An 18,697-nucleotide genomic window follows, 5' to 3' on the forward strand; every position below is an offset into this window, starting at 1 on the left:
TTACCTAATGTGGTGATAAACTTTACTCAGGCTTGTTTCAAATTTGGAGGAATAGATAAGAGGGATTGGGAAATGCAGAGAGGGAGCAGGGAGTCAAGTAAAGGCAAAAGTCAGTGACTAAGATTTTAGCCTTTTTCTTTTTTCTTTTTTTTTCTTCAGTGGAGAATCAATTAAAAAATAAACACAGCCTCATTCTTGGGTTCATTGTAGTGTAAGTTATATTACATTTATGTCTTTTTAACAGAGATAAGCAATACACACAAGTTCAATTTAGAAATGAATAGTTTAGAAATACTAAAACCTGCATTTCAGGTTATAAAGGCATATACACACAACATGCACACATTTGATGTACTACATATTCTTAGTTCAGGGTTTTGGAAGTTTTGTTTACATGGTCTTAGACTTGAAAATAGATTTTAATTAATATATTTCCTGAATAGTGCATGAAAAGAAAGCTGTTGATGAAGCAGCACATTTGACAGGATAGGGGTTCTATTTTAACAGATAGTAGTTGTTTTCTTGAGAATTTGATGGACTACTTGGAAAATTTGATGTTTTGTTCTTGGTCAAGAAAGTGGGGCTCAAAGTAGGAAGTCAGCTAAGTTCTTATTTGTATTCCATGTAAACCCTGCCCTCATTCTTTTGTGGCTTTGCTAGCCCAAAATGAGATACCTGGGAAAGGAAGGGCAGGGAATAAATATTTCTCACTCCAATGGTCAAGAAATTCCTTCTGTTTTCCTGTTTTTGGCCCTCTGAAAGCTCTTGCGTCTTGAGAAATTACAGGTGCACATCCTTATCAGAGGATCACTTTGGATTTAATAGGGGTCTCTAGCTTCAGCTGTTGTTTAAACATCTTTCTAAAGGTATGACTTAATCATCAGTTAAGAAAGAGTATGACTTTTAGGGATGTTTGGCTACATTCTTTCACTTGTTCAACGGAAATTGTAGTTCAGATTCCTTCTTCATTAACCTCAAGATATTTCTTGAGTTGTTTAGTTAAAGGAAATCTTGCTCTAGTGTAGGTTAAATATCCTGGCAAGGTTTTTTGTCTTTGTTTCAACCATTCCCCTTTAACTTTGTTTAGAAAGTCTTATTATGTAGGCCTTGGTTTTCTTTGTATTAAATTAAACATTTCAGAGACTGTCCATTATTGGTAAATGCTATTTAGAGGGTCTGAATTGAAAAATGAGTTTAGGGGGAGGTGATGAGCTTTATCTTTCATCCTGGCTTATTCAGGAAGACTAAACAAAGTATCATCAGGTGGTTTGATTGGCTGACTTAGGTGAGATATTCAGTAAATACACTTAGGAATCAGTCAGCAAAGAGATTTTAAAATGTTTCTGCTGGCTCCATTCTGAGTATATTATTTAGAATAGCTGTGTATTTTCAGAGATCTTTCTTTAAAGATTTTCAAAGTTCAAACCAAGTAGGGGACAAAGAAAAGGTGCTGGTGGCCATCCTTCATTGCTATAAAAAGAGACCAGTTAGGGTATCTGTTTCTCTATTACTGTGTTCTCAATCTTGAAGCTTTATGAAGGTTTCTACGGTGCTGAATCTTTTCATATCAAAGACTGACTTTCATATTGCAGGTGGAAATTAATGGATAATCTTTATCAATGTTACTTGACCTCTGTGTCAGATATTTTGTTAGTAAAGAGAAATTCTATACTAAGTCTACTATCTACTAGTTACCTGGCAAATAAAGTTAAGGTTTTGTAGTCACATCTGTGAATAATTGTAAAGAATTTTGGTATTCATTCTGAATTTGAGAATTACATATCATTTAAGTGCCTGAAAGATTTTTTTGAAAGTGACTATTTTACTCAGTTTGGGAAATTAATAAATGAATTTAAACTACAGATTTAAAAAGAGAGGACTTTGAATAGTTAGATAGTTAAAATAAAGACCTTTTCAAATAGAGATCATACTTTTAGTTCAGTGTGATGGAATTTTCTTAAGTAGTCAGATGGATAAACTGATAATATGACTTCCATTATTTCTCTTAGATTCCATCATTCATATCAGATTCTCATTTAATTATCTTGTTTCTCTGGAGCTCAGCCTCTGTAGTCCTCTCAGCTGGCATCTTGTCATTAACTAGGTTAAATCTCCTTTAAGTTTCCCAATTCTAAAAAGCTTAGAAAAAATTGTTGCTCCTTCTGTGACTTATAAACCTTTGAAGTTCTTAAAATCACTTTCATTCTCTTATGTCTTCATCCTGTTTGGTTCTGTGGCCTTAGCACACTGTGTGAACATAAAGGTTTAAGGTTTGCCTATTGCCTAGGTGATGAAAAGACTAACGTGATGACTGGCTCTCCTTCCTTGGTTTTTTTTCCCCCCTTCTTTTGAAATTATTGACCTAAGAAAGTAAAAAGAATGTAAAATTAGATGAAGTATTAGAAACACTTGGTTATCTGCACTCATTAATACTCATTTTCATTTTTTTTGGTGGTGGTACTGGGGATTGGACCCAGGACCTCATTCAAGCTAAGCATGCACTCTGCCATTGAGCTGTACCCGCCCCCCAGTATATATTATCTCTTATGGATTGTCTGCATCACTGAGCTTAGTTTCCCTGCTTCTCTGAGGGGAATTCACCAGAAGGAAAGACCAAAATTCTCTCCTGTAACATTATTGTTTTAAATTAGCAAAAACTTTCACATATCTTGAGCACTTTTTTTGAGTTCCTAATTTCTTCATTAATTTAAATTAGAGCAAATATAAAATTGGACTTATTTGATAAAATGCCTTTGAAGTATAAAATTTCTCTAGGGATACTGAAATGACAATGTAAAATCATAACATGCAACAATTCATTGAAAATATGTTTCATTTAATATATTCAAAGAAAACCCTGACAAGTTAATCCAAACCTAGAGCCAGAAAGCTTAAAATATTTCTGGCATTCACTCTGATAGAGAAATAACTTGGGGTGGGGGAAGAGATATTTTGGCATGCACAGTTTTGTATAAATGTCAAGATTTCAGTAGTTTGACATCTTTTATTTTCAGTGAGAAATTACTGGTATTAATTGACTTAAGAATAAGAGCTACTATTTTTGGGACAATGAAGGGAATTTTTCCTAGGAATAACTGTTTTGCTTTTGTCTAAGATAGAATATTTGTGAATGATCAGCAACCTTCTGTATGTTATTTAATATAAAATAGCCTTTGGTTTTTAAATTACAACTATTGTTTACAGAGGTTGACTTTAATGGGCTAATTCAGAAAAACGCAAAATTGTTAAATAATAAATAGAGATTTATCAAGTACCTATTCTGTGTGTCAGATACCGTGGGGTTTATTAAAATAAAAGTGTGAGTAAATGGTCCGTCGTGCTCACAGAACTTACCAAGGAACTACCTAATGGAACAAATTAGTTTTAAATGAACTGAATAAGGGCAGCTAAGAAAGAATTTGGAAGAAGAGAGGGATCATTTTGAGCTGAAGTTTCTCATTGTTTCTTCCACTTTAACAACTATAATTTAGATGAAGGGGAATAATGAGAACAAACAACATTAGGGACATGGAAGAAACTGGAACAAAAACATTACTCCTGATTCAGTTAACTGCAAAGCTTGTTTAAGGACAGAATAGCATTGTGCTCCAGGTATTTGAATTCAGAAATCAGACAGCTCTCCTGGGTGAACCTGAGAGCTTTGACAGTTGCTGATTAACCTCGGCCAAGTCACTTCACCTCTCTGAGCCTTAGTCTCTTCACTTGTAAGTGGCGGATGGCAGTAGAACCTACCTTATTGTATATTCCTAGGGAAGTAATATCCGGTGTTCATGAGATTAGATGTAGATTATATATGAAATATTACTGGTAAAGCATTTGGCAAATAATAAATGTTTAGTAAATGTCACCTGTTCTTACCATTACTATAAGACTGAACTGTTTTATAATTTTTAAGTAGTGTGGAGGAGGGCAGTATGTAGTTCCACTGGAGTCATCATTTGAGCTAGAGATAATCTGTCACATTATAGGATTGTTCTTTATAGTTGGTTACTTTTCTCTCTTTTGTGTTTCAAATATAAGACAATAGATCTAAAAAACAAATGTTCTTATCTCTAACCTAATATAAAATGGTCATTTCTAAATGGAATCATCTTTTTCCCCTAGATATTTTTAATAAACATTAATTATACTTAGTAACAATAATAATTATAAAATGTCTTGATTGAATTAGTCAAAGAATTTCTGTTATGCACAAACTGGTAAAATATTAGCAGTTGACCAACTGAATTCTGTGCTCTTTTATTGTTTATTAAATTCTGATACTACAAACTTAGTAACAAGTTTCTCTTGGAAAAAACACTCTTTAGTTTGATATGAATTGTAATTGGATTTACCGTTAGAATTAAGGACCCCTCCCCAACCAGTTTTAGACACTTTTATTGACATTGTTTTGGGTGTTTTACCGAAAAGTTTATCAGAATATTGTACTGAGAAAACAAATAAAATGCTTGTCTCTTATTCTTTATGTCTAGTTGATTCTGCCTGCATTCCTTATTTATTTATCTTCTATTCTTATCTTCTGTGAGTAATAGGACACTTCCGTACTTTTGCTTGCTCTTTCTTGTGTAAATCATGGCTCTGATTTGTTCCACTTGCTGCATTTTTTTTTTTTTGCTAAGTACTTTTACATGAATGTTAAATGGTATTTAAAGTCTTCTATATCATATCCCATTTAAGCTGCAGTCCATTCCAGTCTTGCCTGGCTGTTAAGGGTATTGTTACTTCATACTTTTATAATTGAGTACTAAATGTTAATTTTATGGGAAAAGTGGCTTGGAGTTTTTTTCTGCAATATTTGTATGGCCATTAAAGTTGATATGTGTGATGGAAGCATGAAAGAGCAAATTATAGCACTTTTTCATTTAGCTGTGTTCAAATGCCTGTTGCTGCATGCTGTCAGACAACTTGTAATAGCTTTTCCTCCTGACAGGTTTAGACTGAATACTTTAAATTCTTTTTCTCCTAGAATCAAGAATTGAAGGTTGGCTTTCAATACCAAATAGAGGAAATATTAAACGATATGGCTGGAAGAAACAGGTACCATATGCCTCATTTTTTCTAATTAATATTTTGTTACATATTTTACTTTTGAAGCATAGAACTTGTATTAACTGCTCTATTGGCATCATTTTTAGAGTAATATAATACATTCTGGACATAAATGGCAAATGTTATGCTTATCACTTCAAACCAAGGTAGTTTTACTTTTATATCTCTTCTCCCTTTTTTCTCATTTCAGTATGTTGTGGTAAGCAGCAAAAAAATCTTGTTCTATAATGATGAACAAGATAAGGAACAATCCAATCCATCTATGGTGTTGGACATTGAGTAAGTTGCCTTTTCTTGAGTTTTATGTCTGTTGAATATTAACTTACGATAATCAATTGCTTTTAGACTTACCATTTAGCTTATATGTTGTTATTTAAACAGAAACACTTTTCCTTTTCTTAACAAATTTAAATAATAACTTAAGTATTAAATCTTCAGCAAAATGTGAGAGGGAAAATTTGCATATCTGATTGGTGCATTCTAAAGACACTTTCTTTCAGACTTCAGGTGTTTATTGGTTTTAAGTTTAAAGAGCATTTCAAAAAGTATATGATTATGTAGTTATTGTTAGGAAATAAATAAACATTAACAAGAAAGACATCTTTCAACTAAATTAAATACTTTTTACATTGGCCAGAGTTTCTTATTGTTACTGTTGTTGTTTTACCTTTTTATTGAGATGCCATTTTCATACAATAAAATGCATTCGTCTTTAGTGTTCTGTACAGTGACTTTTGACAGCTGTAAGCACCCATTTAGTCACCACCCAATACAAGATAAAGTACATTTCTGTCACCCTGAAAAGCCCACTTGAGCTTCCTCTGGGGGAAAAAAGATTATCTGAATTCTAACACTGAGATTTATTTTTGACTATCCTTGAACCTCGTATTAGTGGAATCCTGTAGTATGTATTCTTTTGTGCCTGGCTTTTTTCACTTAGCATAGTATTTTGCTATGTCTATAGATTGTTTGTTCTTTTTATTGCTGAGTAATATTCCATTGAATGAATATATCTTAATTTGTTTATCCATTCTTTTATTGATGGGCATTTGGGTTGCTTCCAGTTTAGGTCTGCTGTAAATAAGACTGCTTTCAACATACTTTTTGTGGACTTCAGTTTTCATTTCTCATGGGTAAATAACTAGGAGTAGAATCCTGGGTCATAGAGTAAATCCTTATTTAACCGTTAAATAAATCTACCAAACAGTTCTCAAAAATGGTTATGCTATTTTATACTCACGACCAATATATTAGTTTCAGTTGATTCACATCTACCAACAGTTGGTGTTCTGAGTCTGAGTTTTAGCTGTTCTAATGGATGTGAAATGCTATCTTGTTTTAATTTATATTTTCTTAATGACTAATGATGCCAATAATCTTTTCATGTGTTTATTGGCCATTCATATATCTTATGTGTCTCTAAGTCTTTTTCCTATTTTTAAATTGGGTTCCTTTTTTTTTTTAAGAAGTTCTGTACATATTCTGGATTTGAATCCTATGTCAGGAATATGTAGTGCAAATATTTCCCAATCTGTGGTTTGCCAGTTCATTTTCTTTATGGTGTCTTTTTTTTTCCTTTGGGTGGGGGAGGTAATTAGGTTTTTATTTTTTTATTTATTTATCTTTAATGAAGATACTGAGGATTGAACCCAGGACCTTGTGCATGCTAAGCGTGCACTCTGCCACTGAGCTATACCTTCTCTCTCCATGGTGTCTTTTAATGGGAACCAGTTTACCACTTTTTAGAAAGGATTATTGCCTCTTGTGTAGTCTGTCCAAGACATTTTTACCTGCCCCCAAATTGTGAAGGTGTTCTGTATTTTCTCCTAGGAGCTTTTTTTTCTAGGTTCTATATTTGAGTTCTGATTGATGTCATTTATTTTTATATTTGGTAAGAAGTAGTGGATGAGGTTAGGGTTTTTTTGGATTTGTTTTGTTTTGTTTTCATGTGGATATCTGGTTATTCCAACACTATTTATTTTTATATGTTGACCTTGAATCCTCATCTTGGTCCTCACTTACTAGTTTTAGAGGGATTTTGTGTGTGTGTGTGTGTGTGTGTGTGTATTCCTTTTCTACATATACAATCATGTCATCTTCAAATAACGATAGTTTTACTACTTCTTTTCCAACCTGTCTGCCTTTACCGCATGTATAGATTCGTATGATTGCCACCAAGTTAAAATACAGAATAATTCCATCACGATGATCCCTCATACTGGCCTCTCATAGCCATAGGAGGTACCCTTTATACACACCCCAACCCCAGTCTCTGGTAACCACTAATCTCTTCTCCACCTGTATAATTTTGTCATTTCAAGGATGTTATATAAGTGGAATAAAATAGTATATAATTTTTGGGATCTGCTTTTTTCACTCAGGGTAATTCCCTTGAAGTCCATCCAGGTTGTAGTTTCTTTTCATTGTTGAGTAGTATTCCATCTTATGAATGTACCACAGTTTATTTAACCATTCATTTGCGTTTTTTCCAGCTTGGAGCTATTAAAATAAAGCTGCTGTGAATATTCATATACAGGTTTTCATATAGAAAGTTTCATGTGAGAAATTGCCATCCTCTCTTCCAGAGTGGCTCTGCAATTGTACATTTCTACCACAATTACATGAGTGATCTAGTTTCTCTGCATCATCATCAGCATTTGGTGTTATTACTATTTTTATTCTTAAAGTTTTGATAGGTATATAGTGTTACTTACTATGATTTTAATTAGCATTTCTCTAATGACTAATCTTTTCATGTGCTTATTTGCTGCCTGTGTGTCCTCTTTAGTGAAATATCTGTTTATGTATTTTGATGTAAGTGAGTTTTTATAATGGCCTACATCACATTTATCTTCATTTTAGTAAATTGTTTCATGTTCGACCTGTAACCCAAGGAGATGTGTACAGAGCTGAAACTGAAGAAATTCCTAAAATATTCCAGGTAAAAATCTGAAATTATAATTTTAGAAGATCCTTTACCTAAGTACTAAGTGTATTTTGCAAAGTAAATGTAAATACACCAATGCTTTTATACATTTGAAACTTGTGTATACAGATTAAGACCATTGTATCTTTTTCCATTTACCATTCCTGAATGTAGATACTATATGCAAATGAAGGTGAATGTAGAAAAGATGTAGAGATGGAACCAGTACAACAAGCTGAAAAAACTAATTTTCAAAACCACAAAGGCCATGAGTTCATTCCTACACTCTACCACTTTCCTGCCAACTGTGAGGCCTGTGCCAAACCTCTCTGGCATGTTTTTAAGCCACCCCCTGCCCTAGAATGTCGAAGATGCCACGTTAAGTGCCACAGAGATCACATAGATAAGAAGGAGGACTTAATTTCTCCGTGTAAAGGTGAGCATGAAATTATTTTTACAACTTTTAACAAACTAGAGAATTGTCTCAGTGAAATATCTTCTGCAAGTGTAGCACTCTCTATACCAAATTGAAAAGAGATAATGTAACATAAGAAAAAATATTTTGGCCCTGGTGGTGCAACGTGCAGCTGTCATTTCACAACTACAGATTTACCTTTGATCATAATGTTTTTAAAGAGAGTCACCCCCTTGCAGAAGACATACCACTAAGAAATCCTCAATTGGAGAGAAGGACTGTAGGTGCGTTTCACTGTATCTCCCCCGTGAGTCTTCACCTTCTGCTTATTTTCTTTCTCTCTGGGTTTCACTGTTCGGACTGGCATGCCATATCATAGACAAAGTCCTCTAGTTTAGCTTGAGAGAAATAATAAAGACCTATAGCTATTTTAATGTAAAAAACTTGTGTTCTATAGATACGTTTATTTGTTTCACTTTTGCAATTTGTTTTTGTATTTCTGATTTCACTTCTTTGGTATTTGGTATTGGTTTATGACTAATGTTTTCTTTTAAAATTTTCCAACTTAATTGAATTAAGAAGAAATGATCTTTTCCAAGCTTAATTAAGCATAATAAATCTTTCACAATTGTAAGAACGAAGGATAGGATTCCTGCAGATTTTCTATGACTTGAACTGTGGTTTTCTTTCTTAACATAGTAAGTTATGATGTAACATCAGCAAGAGATATGCTGCTATTGGCATGTTCTCAGGATGAACAAAAAAAGTGGGTAACTCATTTAGTAAAGAAGATCCCTAAGAATCCACCATCTGGTTTTGTCCGCGCATCCCCTCGAACACTTTCCACGAGATCCGCTGCAAATCAGTCCTTCCGGAAAGTGGTCAAAAATACATCTGGAAAACCTAGGTAAGGATTGAAATGTTAATGTTTTTAACATATTGGATAATAGCTATTAAAATCCAAAATCTAATTGTTCTTTTCCCCATAAAAGCTATCATTTGTAACTAAGTATTTATTGAAATGACTTTACAAATTAGTTTAAGTGATTCCTGTTAGAAGGTAATTATATTTGTAAATGTTGTATTTGTTTAGTTCCATGTCAGGTTTTATTGTCATTGGTTGTAGTATACATGATACATATTTAGAACTTAGTGTTTTAAAAACTGTAATTTACTCCCATTTTAATGTAAATAGATTTATACAAACTCTTCTCATTTTACTTACAACTATATTGGCATATTTGTTTTTTTTAATCAAAATTATTTGGTGGTGTCAGTGTAATAAATAAACTTCCCAGTTAAGTACCCCTTTTTTCATAGGGAGAGGGGAGCTTAGCTGATTTTGATGGAAATTTTTCCACAATATTTATATGCTAAAGTAAGCAATTACAGGACATAATTAAACCCTTTCTTGAGGAGAGGTTATGATATCTCATTAAGTTCTCACTTAACACATGAATAAATGGGGTTCAGAGAAATTAAGCAACTTACAAAGAGCACATAGCCAACTTAGTGGCACAGTCAGGTTGAAAGCAATTTCCTTCCAGTTCTAACACCTGTGTTTTCTCCTGTACCAAAACCCAGCCTTCCCTAGAGCATAATCCCTATATTAAGGGGAACGTTTGTATCTAGAAACTGAGACCTAACGCTGATCTGTCTCTCTGTTAATGTCACGCAAGCCGTCCAAGCAGGCTTTGAGTTTATCCCGTTTCTTCATTCCATGTTGTCAGTAACCAAATCTCATTCTTGGAAATGACTCATATCCATTTCTCCTCCTGTCTGCCTCAGCTGCCATACTATTCCCGTGCATTATTGCCTCACTCCTGACTTCTTTGTCTAGAATCCTGTATCAGCCCTCTCCTGTATAGGATAAAAACTGGATGTACAATACTTAAAACTGGATTATAGCTTTGTGGGGGGGAAAATGTGTTTGAAATATAAGGTAGAAGCAAAAAGGAGATAATACTGTACTTTTCCTGTTTTCCAAATTTTGTGTTAATTATTATAAATAAGGATAATGTATATTTACCTTTTCTTCCAATTTTTGTTTTTTATACTTTTAAGTTGGGTGTGCTTCTTAAATTTTGTCTTTTTTTCCCTCAACAGTTAACCATGTGACTTAGTGCCGTGTGGAATTATGTGGGATGCTACCTGATAAAGCAGGCTTCTTTAACCATGCAGAGCAGACAGGCTGTTCCTTTGACACAAGTATCACGGGCTTCAGGGCTAAGACTGCTGTTGTTCTGTCCTTGCTTTGGCACAAAAGCACACTGAGAGTTGTGTTGTGTTTTGTTTTGTTTTGTTTTTTATTGCGGGTTTGCCTACAGGTAGATTAGATTAATTATTACTGTGTAATGCAAGTACAGTTGGGGGAAAGCTTAGCTAGATATATTTTTTTAAAAAGGTGCTGCCTTTTTGAATTTCTAAAACGCCTGTCAATCATGATAGAACACGGTTTTCCTCATACGAGTGAGGGGAAAGGACTTCCACTTTCAAGTGGAGTGGCCATCGCTGTCAAGATCGGCTTGTGGAAGGAGTAAAGAAAATATCTCAAAATGAGACAACTGAAAAATTTTTTTTAATGACTTCAGTTTTTGTGCTCTTGCAAGACTATACAAAACTTATTTTAAGAAAGCAGTGACATCACTTGACTTCAGTGTCCTCACTGTAGAATTTAAAAGCCTTACTATTGATCGCCCATAGTGGACTTGATGGAAAATAAATATCTTACATTATGCTTTACAAAATACTGTATGTGTTTCAGCAAGTTTGTAGATTGGGGGATGGGAGAAGGCAAAAAAAAAGTTACATTTATTCTATGCATTTTTGCCAAGCCATATTGAGTTATTTTACTACTAGAGACATTAGGAACTAACTGTACAGAAGAACCAAGTTTAAAAGCATTTTTGTGGGGTACATCATTTCTGTAATTATATGATGTGTTTCTTTGTGGTTTTAAGTGATAAAGACATTAAGTTAACAAACATATAAGAAATGTATGCACTGTTTGAAATGTAAATTATTCTTAGAACACTTTCGATGGGAGTTGCATTGCCCTTTTAGTGCCTTAATTTGAGAGGATTATTTTACTGCCATGACTAAACATAGAAATTTCAAAAAACGTATTTTCAAAAAATTATGTGTCAGTGGGTTTTTCATTGAGAATTGGTTTAATTTAAAATATTTAGTGGTTTGTTGGACTTTCATAAATTGAGTACAATCTTTGCATCAAGCTACCTGCTAAAATAGTGATTGACTTTATAAAACTCTGCAAAATATGTAAAAGTTTGCACCAATGTAAAAGAAAATTATGGCAATACATCTGTGATGTTTTCCAGTTAACATAGGATTATCAGATAAATACTGTTAAACTCTTGTTCAGTTAACAAGGGTTGATTCATATGGGCAGTATGATTTATTGTTTATTTTTTTAACCAAATACCTCCTCAGTAATTTATAATGGCTTTGCAGTAATGTGTATCAGATAAGAAGCACTGGAAAACTGATTCGTCTCTAGGATGATATGCATGTTTCAAGTGGTATTGAGAGCCGCACTGATGGATATGTAATAATAAACATATCTGTTATTAATATGCTAATGACTCTGTGCTCATTTAATGAGAAATAAAAATAATTTATGGATGGATACCTTTAATAATGTTTGCTATGGTGTTTTCTCACGGCTGAGATGAATAGAAACCATGCTATAAATTAGTCCCTGACTGTATACAAATGTTTGTTAAATTTCATGACTAAAGTGAATTTTTTAAAAGATAAAACATGCTTTGGCTCTAAAATAAGAGTGGTTACAGCTGAAGTGAGAAGTTGGCTAATGTCTGTTGGGAAACAGTTCTCGGTGGGTCTCTTGCATTTCTCATGTCTTGAGAGCGGAGGCTCTGACAGCCTTTGTTCCAGACTGTCTTTTCCAAGGTGATCTGTGTAGTCAACAGCCTTGAAAGATACTCTGTTTCCCTTGAGAGGAAGGTAGCAGGTTTGTTTACTGTCATATAATAAAGAAAGTGTCTTTCTCCAGGGCAGAAGTTGGACAGATTTGATTGAGCTCATAAAAGATTCGGGTGCCCTTAACTTTGGGTCCCTCAGCTGTGATGCAAACCTGTGCATGCTCACACCCACCTGGACTACTCTCCGTCACCCCCGCGGGACACGGAGGGCAGGGGAACTGATGGGAACGGGCAGCTCATTCTGCTTGCTGTGCTGTTAGTCTAAAGTCATTTGACTCTGATCCAGGAGTCTCATGTCTCCTACGAGGATCCATGGAACTGTGACAAGCTAACTTGTAGCTTGCAAGTAGGGTAAATCCTCAGACCCTTCACAGTTCTGGACAGTGTCCTTACTACCTTCTCAGAACTAAGGTCCTAATGTATACATTACCTAATAAGGTTTAATATATTAAGGTAAAGTACAGAGAACAGTTAATTCTAATGTTTTGAGCGAGAGAGGATTTTTTTTTTAAACAAAATTTTAAGCCTAGAATTGCTGAGAGCTGACAAGAGTTTTCAGTTTGCCACATTGCAAAACCGGGTCAAGCAAGAGAGCTGCTTCTATTCTAAGTTTAGGAAACCACTCAATGACAAAGTAACTGGCAGGGCCAGGATGAGGAGAGTGTGAGGATCAGGAAGCTGCACCACTGCCGATTCTCTGCGATGCTTTGCCACGCCTGTTACATCCCACACCACGTGGTGTGCTCTGTACCATTCCTCTCACCACTTACCAGCCTTGTGTCTGAACACCTGGGTCTCTGTCATCAGTGCCTCCGAAAAATCCTTTTCATGACCCTCCCTGTCTGCTGGCATCCACACACCCTCCCTCACTTCTGCCTTCTGTGGGTGCGTATGCTCAGCCAAAACTGAATCACTTTCAGAATTCTAGCTGTAAGGAAGTCTGAGAAATGTAGCTTTTAGCTTTCAATCCTCTTTATTACAGGAAGACAGTGTGGAATGGAGATTCAGGATCAAGACTGCCCACCCACCACTCCTGAAATCCTGGGTGGAGAAAGAGCACAGAAAGAACTAGAAAGAACACAGCCACTGTAATTGTTTACAGGCTCAAAACAACCATGGGTCCCTTGTCCTCATTTGGGACAGCTCAAAATAACCTGTCCTTCATTTAAAGAAATATCAATAAGTGGAAGAATTTTTAAATGGCAAACTCTTAATTACTTGATAAGGTGTGTGTTTTTAAATATCACTACAATTGTATAATAATGAAATAAAGTATTCATAAACATGAGTTTGTTGATTCTTACTGGGTTGCTAGTTTGAGCTATTCAATTTTTATTTTTAATTTTCTAACACTTGACAATTCTTTCTGCTCTGAAGGGAAACAGCTGGCAGCTAGTAGGATGAATAAAGACAATGTCTTTAAAAATTAGTTTTTTGTGAATGGCATAGTATGCTTTGTTTACTTTATTTACTTTGTTACTTTATCGTATCATTTAATGAGTAAAAGTCTGGTATTTAGTGAAGTGAAATTTATTGATCTCTTTCATAGTTAGCACTTTTTATATTCAGCCATGAAAAAGAAGGAAATCCTGCCATTTGTAACAGTGGATGAACCTGGAGGACATTGTGCTGGAAGAAGTAAGCCAGACACTGAAGAACAGTCAACCTCATAGAAGCAGAGAATAACTGGTAACCGGTGGGCAGGGCCCCTGGCGGGGAGGAAATGGGGAGATGTTGGTCAAAGGGCACAAAGTTTCAGTTACACAAGCTAAGTCCTAGAGATCAGTGGTGCCTTTAGTTAATCATATTCTATCGTATACTTAAAGTTTTGCTAAGACAGTAGATTTTATGCTACATCTTATGACAATCATTAAGGAGGGTGGAGGAATCCTTTGGAGGTGATAGGATATGTTTATGGCATTTATGTCTTTGTGGTGATGGTTTTCACATATGTATACTTACCTCCAAACTCAAGTTGTGTACATTAAAAATGTAAAGCTTTTCCTATGTCAGTCATACCTCAATAAAGTGGTTTAAATATATACTTACACCATTTCTGGATGGACTGTGAGCTCCTACAATGCAGAATCCCTCAGTTGACAATCAGTGAATAATTGTTGAATTAATGAATTTGATTGCTTTGATGTTTTGCTTTTCCTGCCTCTCTGAAACGTTCCTGCCTCTAACTGCTTCCCACTGGCTTCAGTTTCTGTCTACTCTGAATTCCTGTCATCAGCACCTCAAAATCCGTTATTTAGCAAGTATATAGGATGCCTATTCCATGCTGGGGTCTGTGCCAGGCCTCGAGGACACAGAGACGGACAAAATAGATGTAGTCGCTGCCTAGACCTGTGCAGATGATACACAGTTAGAGATCTAATTAAAAGTATTAAAGTGCTTCAGAGTATAATGTAATCCTGAATTCTCTAATCCTCAAAGAAGGTGGTGCGAAGAAGTATTTATGGTCTAGAGAGAAAGATAAAATATATCTCCTATACACATAACTAAAAGAGGAAGTAAATGTTAAATGTTCAATGAATGATACAAAAGCAGTTGCTTAAAGGGACAGGGAAAACATTGCAGTTTATATAAAGTGTAGAAATATACCTTTTTTCAGTTTGTTTTTTATTTTTTATACAATTTTAAATGTTAGTTTCAGTTTAAAGTTACTACAAATATCGGCTATATTCCCTGTGTTGTACATATATCTTTCAGCCTGTCTTACACCCAGTTCTTTGTACTTCCTGGTCCCCCTCCCATGTTGCCCCTCCCCCTCCCCCTCCCCACTGGTGACCAGTAGTTCTCTGTATCTATGTCTGCTTCTTTTTTGTTATATTCATTAGTTAGTTGTATTTTTTTAGGTTCCACATATATGTGATACCGTACAGTACCTGTCTTTCTCTCTCTGACTTATTTTACTTAGCATAATGCTTTCCAAGCCCATCCATGTTCCTGCAAATGGCAAAATTTTGTTCTTTTTTATGGCTGAGTAGTATTCCATTACACACACACACACACACACACACACACACACACACACACACACACACACGCATACACACACACCACTACTTCTTTATCTAGTCATCTGTCAGTGGACATTTAGGATACCTCTGCTATGTTGGAGAGTACATTTCCCAGCCTTCCAAGCAGCTTGTCCATATAATTTTCACCACTGAAATGTGAATGGAAGTGATTTGTGCACATCCCTCCCCTTCCTCTTGCTTTTAGAAGGAAATTGCTACCCTCTACTTTCCATTCTTACATTTCTTTTTCCTGTGAGCTAAAAACTCAGGTGTGCCTGCAACCCACTTTCAACCAAATAGAAAAAGATAGGTTCCTGACGTCTTTGCTGCTCAAAAGGGTGATTTCCCCAGAGCTTGTTAGTATCTTAGGCTTCATCCACGATCTGCTCAATCAGAGTCTTCATTTTAACTAGATCCCAGGTGATTCATATTCATATTAAACTTTGAGAAGCACTGCTTTAGGAGGTAGCAGAGGAAGGAATGTTGGTCTTTGGTGAAGACCTCATGAAGCAGAGCTATCTCTCTCCCTCCACTCTTCCATAAGCTGCTATCTTTAAGCAACTGAATTTTAATTTTTTTATTGTTTTTGGAGGAGGAGGTAATGAGGTTTATTTAGCAATTGAATTTTTAGATATCTTTATTACAGCAGCATAGTATTCACCCTAATATAATTTGTCTCATCTGTTAAACCAAAACTAGGTTATGCAATTCATTTAGGAAACACTTATTGAACACATTTTATAGGCAAAGTACTATTCCAGGAGATACATAGATATATAGGAGAAATACATATTATATAAAACCTTATATATCTACACATATATATGATTTGAATATGAATATATATTTCCAAATTCCCAAATTATTTAAGGCTGAGCTTTTTCCCTCCAAGAGTTTATAATTTAGTAGAGGGACAAAGACATAGGAATAAAATTATACATGCTAAAAGAAAGTGTATTGGACATTTGCTGTTTTTTTTTTCTCTTGGAGTGGAGGGTAGCCTGTGGTCAACCGTGTAATGCTCCTCCAAAGATGTCCATGTCCTAATCTCCTAAACCTGTGAATACCTTACCTTATATGCCAAAAGGGCCTTTGCAGTATGATTGGGTTAAGGATTTTAAAATGAGATTATCCTGGATGATCCAGGTGGAGCCAATGCAACTGCAAGGGTCCTTATAAAGAGGAAGGCAGAGGCTTAGAGCCAGAGGAGGAGATGAGACGATGAACGTCAAGGTTGGAGTGATGCCATGAGAACAGGAACGTGGGCAGCCCCTAGCATCCGGGAATGGTAAGGACTGGGTTCTTCCCTAGAGCTTCCCAGAAGAGTGCAGTCTTACCAACCCTTTGAGGTTAAGGACTTGTACTTCTGTCTGCCAGAACTGTGAGAAGGTAAGTTTGTGTTATTTTAAGCTACTAAATTTTTGATAATTTATTACAGCAGCCCCTGCCGCATATCCCAACATATCTGAGTGGGAGGTGGAGCCGGGCATTCCTTTCCTAGTCATTGGTAAATTATATATTTTTGCCGAGGACCTGGAATCTTGAGGGAGTGAGGTAGATTCAGGATTAGAAATTTCTCATTGAGGTGGTGACAGGAGTGGCCATATTGTTTCTATGACATGACCTCACGTATGTTCCCTGCTGCCCATGTCCCTCAGTTCCTATCCATTATCTGTGCCTGGTTCGCTGGCTTTCCTCTGGATTCTTTCAGCTCACTCTACATTACCAATCACTTCGGTCTCTGGGGTTTCTGTTGTTTACAGCCAAGAGCTCTTAATTCAGAGAGCCATGTAGTTAAATGGGTGCATATTGCAATATTCCTGGTGGATTCTCTGTCTTAGGGGGGAAACTTTCATTCATCTTTGTATCCACAGCTTCTACACTTAGGATCTTGCACTCAACACATACTTGTTGAGTAAGAGGAGCAAACAGCTACCAATGTAATGCTACTTGATAGAAAGGGGTAATTATAGGAGTAGGCTTTCAATGTATAGGAATGAGTTAGCGTTAAATAGAGACTTTAAAGTTGCGTCTGGTTTCTCTTGGCCAGATGAGGAGGGGGCATTCTAAGGAATAAACTGTAGCTGGTTCACCAACCAAAAACCTTTCTGGTATTTGGCCACATTTTACAGACCTTGTTGATTTATTTATAAACATGCAGGTTAAGATATTACCAATATATTTATTATTTTAAAACATCAATCTTAAGCAGAAGATTCTATCCAGTAGACACTCGGGGACAAGGGCTTAGCAATGTATGGGATGTGGGGTGAGGTTGCTTTCTATTAATGCTCAATGAATTTGATATACTCTTTCCACTTAATGATACATACATTACTTTAAATAATGTTCTACAGCATCTTTATGTCATTTGGGTCACATTTTGGATCATACATTTATGGTAGGTTTTTTTAAATTTAACTATAGTCAGTTTACAGTGTTAATTTCTGGAGCATAATGCTTCAGTCATACATGAAATACATATTTGTTTTTATATTCTTTTTCACCATAAGTTACTACAAGATGTTGAATATAGTTCCCTGTGCTATACAGTATGAACTTATCTGGTGTCTGCCTGGACTAGGTTTCCTTATAATAGGTTTTGAAGTAGTGAAGTGGTGAAGGGTAAATAAGACTCCTGATGTAAACTGATGAAATCACTCTCCAAATGGGTTGTACTATTGTGAAATACGGAGTTTCAACTCATTTTTTGCAGTACATGGGATCATTATAAAATCTCTATACCAAAGGGAGAAAGTACCTCAATGTCAACTTGCATTTCTCTGAAATTCCTCCATTCATTTACGGGTTCTCTTTTCTCTCTAATTCATCTAGAATGTTTTAATTGATTTCAGCCATGACAATTTAGAGTTTGAAGAGGCCTCAGAAATCTTCCAGTCTTGTTTCCTCGTTTTCTAGACTGGGGAAATGGGTCCAAGACAATTAAGTGGAGGGCTCTAGGGAACTTACAGGGGCTGTCAAGGGCGGGACTTCTAGGGCGTTGTAGCCACTCCATTAATATAGCCAACCTAGGGTCCGAACGGGTTGTTAGAAACCACAGAAACACGGTACAATCAAGACAGACTATCTTTGAAGTATCCAAAGCGCTTTGATGCGTATTCCTTGGGCAAAATCCTGAAAGGGCTAGATGTTTTCATTGTTAAGTAGACCAAATTGAGAGGTGGAGCAAGGCTCTTCTCTCGGCTACATCACCAACAAGAAAAAAGCCCGAACAAAAAAAGAAAAGAAAAGAAAAAACCCGGACTCCTACTGCCCCAGCGATTCGAAAGAAGGTGAG

General features: G+C 35.7%; 1 protein-coding gene across 1 annotated transcript in view; it reads left to right on the top strand.

The window, feature by feature from the left end:
• The window catches only part of ROCK1 (Rho associated coiled-coil containing protein kinase 1), a 108,028-nt gene extending 96,022 nt beyond the window's left edge, over positions 1-12,006 (top strand). Inside the window, exons 28-33 of the mRNA XM_006205119.3 lie at positions 4,988-5,058; positions 5,261-5,349; positions 7,933-8,011; positions 8,171-8,432; positions 9,111-9,318; positions 10,518-12,006. Of these exons, the coding sequence (XP_006205181.1) occupies positions 4,988-5,058; positions 5,261-5,349; positions 7,933-8,011; positions 8,171-8,432; positions 9,111-9,318; positions 10,518-10,521 (713 nt within the window). The 3' untranslated portion in view covers positions 10,522-12,006. The remainder of the gene's footprint in view (positions 1-4,987; positions 5,059-5,260; positions 5,350-7,932; positions 8,012-8,170; positions 8,433-9,110; positions 9,319-10,517) is intronic.
• The last annotated feature ends 6,691 nt before the right edge of the window (positions 12,007-18,697 follow it).

The sequence above is a fragment of the Vicugna pacos genome, chromosome 24 (genome assembly GCF_048564905.1).
Source record: "Vicugna pacos chromosome 24, VicPac4, whole genome shotgun sequence".
In the NCBI taxonomy this organism is placed as follows: Eukaryota; Metazoa; Chordata; class Mammalia; order Artiodactyla; family Camelidae; genus Vicugna; species Vicugna pacos.